The sequence below is a fragment of the Apostichopus japonicus genome, chromosome 20 (genome assembly GCF_037975245.1).
Source record: "Apostichopus japonicus isolate 1M-3 chromosome 20, ASM3797524v1, whole genome shotgun sequence".
Classification (NCBI taxonomy): Eukaryota; Metazoa; Echinodermata; class Holothuroidea; order Aspidochirotida; family Stichopodidae; genus Apostichopus; species Apostichopus japonicus.
Window position 1 is genome coordinate 28,024,502 of NC_092580.1, and position 6,360 is coordinate 28,030,861.

At 36.4% G+C, this 6,360-nt stretch overlaps 1 protein-coding gene across 1 annotated transcript in view; it reads left to right on the forward strand.

Annotated features, from left to right (window-relative positions):
• LOC139961093 (protein kinase C delta type-like) overlaps nucleotides 1–1,474 on the forward strand; it is a 38,892-nt gene extending 37,418 nt beyond the window's left edge. Inside the window, exon 17 of the mRNA XM_071959978.1 lies at nucleotides 44–1,474. Within this exon, the coding sequence (XP_071816079.1) occupies nucleotides 44–190 (147 nt within the window). The 3' untranslated portion in view covers nucleotides 191–1,474. The remainder of the gene's footprint in view (nucleotides 1–43) is intronic.
• The last annotated feature ends 4,886 nt before the right edge of the window (nucleotides 1,475–6,360 follow it).

Consider the following 6,360-nt stretch of genomic DNA (forward strand, 5'->3'; position numbering starts at 1 on the left):
GTGCATAGAGTAATAACCGTTCGTGTCTGTTCCTTCATCCTAGAAATCGTCGAGCGATGCGAGCAACTTTGATCCAGAATTTACGATGGAGAAGGTGGCTCTCTCGAGAACAGACAAAGACTTTCTGAATTCCATCAACCAGAAGCAATTCCGAGGCTTTTCTTTCACCAATCCAAAAATGGTCGACTAGGACACAGCAGGGTACATCTCAAACAGTTTGATTAAATCTTCTTCATTTCTTATCAGGGTTACCGGACTGGACAGGAACCTTAGTTATGTATCAAATAGATTGCAGTTTCTTACACAGATTTGTAATACAGTTTAGGTGTTATGTATTGTTCTTTGTGTCTTAATTGACCTGAAGATTACTGGTATGCATTGTTCTCAGTGCTATGTATTGTTCTTTGTGTCTTAATTGACCTGAAGATTACTGGTATGCATTGTTCTCAGAGCTATGTATTGTTCTTTGTGTCTTAATTGACCTGAAGATGACTGGTATGCATTGTTCTCAGAGCTATGTATTGTTCTTTGTGTCTTAATTGACCTGAAGATGACTGGTATGCATTGTTCTCAGTGCTATGTATTGTTCTTTGTGTCTTAATTGACCTGAAGATGACTGGTATGCATTGTTCTCAGAGCTATGTATTGTTCTTTGTGACTTAAGTGACCTGAAGATCAATGGTATGCATTTTTCTCAGAGCTATGTATTGTTCTTTTTGTCTTACGTGACTCCAAGGTTACTGGTATGCATTGCTGTCAGAGCTATGTATTGTTCTTTGGGTCTAAATTGACCTGAAGATTACTGGTATGCATTGTTCTCAGAGCTTTGTATTGTTCTTTGTGACTTAAGTGACTCCAAGGTTACTGGTATGCTTTGTTCTCAGAGCTATGTATTGTTCTTTGTGTCTTGCTTGACCTGAAGATGACTGGTATGCTTTGTTCTCAGTGCTATGTATTGTTCTTTGTGTCTTCAATAAGTGACTCCAAGAGTACCGTTACAGCTTTGTTCAATTTGAAAGAAATTTTCTGGTATTACATATCTTTGGGCTGATATTAAAGATAGCAAATGGTACCTCTAATTCCAAGGTTTCTCCATTGGTTTTTAACCTCATAGCTTGGCTTGATTGGAAATAATTCAACTGGTACCTCTTCCTCAGAGGTTGGTCTAGTACTGCTAATCACATAGCTTTGTTTGGCATGACAGAAATATAAAAGTACCTCATCCTTTGAGGTTTCTCCTTTATATTAAAAAAAAGTATCATTGTACAATCATGTTGGGTGATGTAATCATAAAAACTGCCATCTCCTCCTCATTGAAATCAAGAAAATAAAAGTATCCTGATTGTAGACCTACTACAAACATGACTGAATTGTAATATTTTACTCACAACCAGCAAAATTCATAAAAGTAAGAGTATCAGTATGTGTCCAACAATGCAAATGCTTTTTACATCATTTTTTTTTATGGGGGGGAGGGGGGAGGGGGGAGGGGTTTCTTTCTACAATTTTCTTCAATGTGAGGTGATGTGGAAGAGGCACAGGGAGAGGTGGAAGATGGGGGAGGGGAGGGAGGGGGAACTCACGACCCATTCTTACATTTAATATACAACTTGTATAAATACCACCTTTGATTTTTCAACAAGAAAGATATCTTCATTTCAGAGTTACAATTATATGACTTAATATCTCTAGCGTGTTTATCTTCTTCTTCATTTTATTTTTATCCATTTCTGTATGTATGTATTTTTTTTTTTAGAAGTTTGAATACTAAAAGGGAATCTACGAAAAGCGTTACATATTTTTTTTTTCTTTATGTAGATGTGCATGAATTACATGTGAATTTTAGTTTAAAAAGCACTATCTTTAGATGAGGCACCTTATTTTACTCTTATTTCATTGCTGTTCAATATGATGTGTATCTCTTGATTGTTTCTGTGAAACTTGAAACAATCATATGCAATGCTTTCTTAAAATAAGTTGTTCAACAATTTTGATATCTTTCCTTAAATTCAAACTCTGTGTATTTTCATGGAATTACCAAAAAATTACTTGTTAATGATAGATATTTTTTAACAGATATATCAATTTATATGAATTAAAATGATTTTCCAAACTGTTGATTCATTAAAGAAGTGGAACAAACTACTACACAATTGTGGGGGGGGGGCAGTAGCTAGGTGTGGGGTACAGGTTTGGGGTTAGCTAGGTTGGGGGAAGGGTGTAGGACTATTCTCTCAGTTTGAGTATCTAACTGTTCAGGACAGTAATTCTTACTTAATAACTAGAAATTATGGATTTTAGGTGGAATCATCTGATTCATTGTATAAAATTTTGTGCACAAATTTACTTGATCATTCCAAATTCTCGGCAGGAATTTCACATGTTTTGCCTTTGTTGCACAAAAAAAAAAACCTAAAAAAATTACGTTTTGTTTTATAAACATATTACCATTTTCCTTATATCAAGAATGCAAGAATTTTCTTCTCTGTCCAGTAACCTTAGCATCATACAGATGGACATATTTTATTCCTGACTCTATCTAGAATTTTTGAACGAATGTGATATTAAAAATTTGTGTGCATAAACTGTGGCCATCTATTCTATTTGATCAACCACTTGACCAAAATAAAGCCTAGCTGATTTCAGGTGAGAACTTGCTAACTTTGAAGCTTGAGGTTGGTCCATAGCTAAGACATGAAGTTTTAGTTGATTTATTTTTATTTAATCAAAGATAAATACATTTATATATATATATATTTTTTTTGCTCAGTGCAGGTGAGATTCTATGAGAAATTATGCCCAAACCATGTTGTCACGACGATTAAGCTCTCCGAAAAATTTCTGGCATATGCTGCATTTGTGACAGTAAATCTATTTCTTTTTTATAATTGCGTATTTCTTGTTAGTAATAGTCCTGTCTGTATTATGAAAGATTGCTATGATTGATAGAGAAATTAGTTGACTACCGGAGATATTATTTCTGTGGAATAATACCCGTTCTGTGTTGTGTTCTTTTAGTCTCAAAATCCATCATGCTCACCTATTATACTTTGCATTTACAACTGAACAAGACATGACTGATCTCTCACAATCTATAAATGTATGTATTTTGTATGTATGTATTTTAGATCCTCCTGCAAGCAGGAAATCGCGAGAAGCCTCATTGGCTTATCAAAGCTGCAAGCTGACCGAAGTCAGTCTCTTAGATTCATATTTAACGTCCATGATTATGAATTGTCCATTGTCAACAACTCTGTAACTGGACGACATACATTAATCTGGGAGTGACTCGAACTTGGGATCTTATGATTGGAAGGCACCGGCGTTAACCACTGAGCTAACACTCAGTTTTACCTTTGGGCCAGATAAAATCCAAGACCCTCCAACATTAGATGACAAAAAGGAAACAAGGGGTAAAAGTGACCTCTTTGGAAAATATTTCAGTGAATATCTTTGATATGAAATTTTTTTTGTTTTTTTTTGCTTCTTTCCTGATAACATTACTCATCCAGTTACAATGTTATAGCAACTTAAATTAAATATCAATACAATAGGCTATGAATGCGGTCTGTACTTCACACATTAATTGTGCACCTGGATTGTAATGTAATTTACAACACCAGCTTTAGTTGCCTCACAGCCAGTTTTGCATGGTTTAAAATCCATATCTGGTTCGGGGCCTCTCACCCCCAACCCCCCCCCCAAAAAAAGGGGAAATAAATCCAGCCCTGCGTAATTTGTAACCCTTGTACAGCATATTTTCAATATACGGATGTACATTTATTTAGTGTCCAACCATTTTGCTTAAGTAAGAAACTTTATGGGGGAAAATTACCCTGCACCTACAATGACGTTCATTTTCAAATTTAAATTTTTCAAATTTAACAGAAAGAAGGGGAATTATTATTCAGATGGAAGGTTGCCATTGACCATAGATAAATGGCATGTGTACTTGTTGGCACTGAATGAAAGTTAATTAGTAACTGTTGAATACGATCATATCCTTGACTATGATTCTACCTGGTATTGCTGTCGTATTAGGGGCAATCACATGTCAAATGCAATCTACAAAATTCCAGAAATTTCTGTTCTTGTACTTAAAATGCATCGTTTGAAATTATAACATGCATCATCAATTATCTAATGATCTGCACACCATCAAATGGAAATTTTATCATGGAATAAATAAATATAAAAAATTATAATAAATAAAATGAAAAATTGTCAAAATTATCTCAAACATGGAAATTGGTTTTTATAAATAAACAAAATGGCTAAATGAGATGGAGAAGAGGCTTTATTTTAAATAGTTTTGACAGTAATGTTATAGTCATTGCATTGTAAAGTAAAATTTCAGTGCGCGGCAGAATTATTAGGGCTGCACAATGCACAGGAGAAATCAAACTGCCATGTTGTCCTATGTATCAGTTATTAAACAATTATCAGCTTATTAACTTCATTAAGTTTGTCCAATGTTTTTTTTTTCTCTTTCATTCTTTTTTTTTCCACTAATCATGTGTGTAGAAAATAGGAACTTTTTGATTCTCTTATATTCATTAACCATTTGATCCGAAACGTATAAACACAAAACAATGGGGAAAGAACATGAATAACAATGAAAACGAGTTTCTTTACTCTCCTTTTTGTCTTTTAGTATATCCTCTGTACCAACTATAGGTCATGAAAAACCCTGCATGACAGAGATTGTACATAACTCCCTTTGGGTGAACCCCCACCTCACCCCACCCCAAAAATGGTTGCCCCCCCCAAAAAAAATCATTAAGTCTTGAGAATCCCTGTATTACAGAGATTGTACATGGCTTCCTTTGGGAGAACCCCCACCTCACCCCACCCCCAAAAATGGTTGCCCCCCCCAAAAAAAATCATTAAGTCTTGAGGATCCCTGTATTACAGAGATTGCACCTGACTTCCTTTGGGAGAACCCCCACCTCACCCCCAATAATGTTGTTTTCCCCAAAAAAATCATTAAGTCTTGAGGATCCCTCCATGACAGATTGTACATGAATTCCTTTGGGAAAACCCCCACCCCAATGGTTACTCCTCCCCCCGGAATGGTTTCCCCCTCCCCCCCCCCCCAAATCATTAAGTCTTGAACATCCCTGCATAACAGAGATTGTACATGAGTTCCTCCACAATTGAAAATTTTTGTTATTCAAAACGGGCTTAGATGCAAAATGGTGATTTCATTTCCATGTTTTTTAACTACATTTGTGTACTAAAATTTTCCTTGTTTGGTACAAAAACTTTAACCAATTTTGGAGGGAAAAAATAAAAAATAAAGTGCGCACATGCGCGGTCGAAAACCATCCGATTATATCACATATTGAAAAAAAAAATTGTATATACAAATATATGGCCACTCGAAGAGACATTGCAACCGTGCCGCGTAGCGCACACATTTTTGAGGTGACCATTCATTACATTGGATTTCGTGAATGACCTCTTCATAGCCTACTCATAGCATGCAGGCCATGTTGTCAGTGTATTAGTAATCAACGTGACTCAACGCCCTGGTATCCTCAGCAGGTTCATTAATTTTTTAGTGCTCTCTCCAAAGACTCCCCCCCCCCCGCCCCATCCCGCAGGTACGAGTACATTTAGATTTCCTTTTTCTTTGCATGCTCCCTTTGATTTTTTCACCGTCGCGTTCCCAAAAGTTTTTGTTTGGGGGGGGGGGCACTCTGCCCCCCGCTGGCTACGCCACTGTGTTCTATCAATCTTAGGCCTAATCATTTTCCCCACTCCCCTTCCCAAAGCTGCACTCCCTGCTTGGTATTATTGCTTCAAGTGTTTAGTTTTGATTTAAAGTGAATGATTTTTATGAAATACTGAGACATTTTTCAGTTGTCAGCTATGGAGCCAGCTTCGCTTATATTTTGCAAGCAATCCAACTTCACCGCGCCCTCCCTAGAATATTTATGGTGGGATTTCCAACCCAATTAAATATTAACTATTTTAAATAGAATATTCATGATAATTCCATTATGAAAGCAAGTAATAAGGGTCCTCCAGGGAACCAAAAATTCTACTCATCCGTTTCTGTTGTTGTTTTTTTACAACGTGAGTGGACACAATATATTAGTTGATATACTTCGAAGCAGATGCTTCACGGACCACCTGATACAGGTTAGCGACTTAGCCATCTCCTTCCTCAATCAAAATGTCGACTACCTGTGCTACTGGATTATGTGCCTTTCCAAATTTACAAGACAGCATCTCGATTTCGATGTCATTTTGCAATTTAGGCTGTTTCGTTTCGAAGCCGATTCATGAAACGGCTGGTGACAAACGACTAAGTAATCCTGTTTCGGCTTTTGGGCGACCCGTCACAGTAAATCT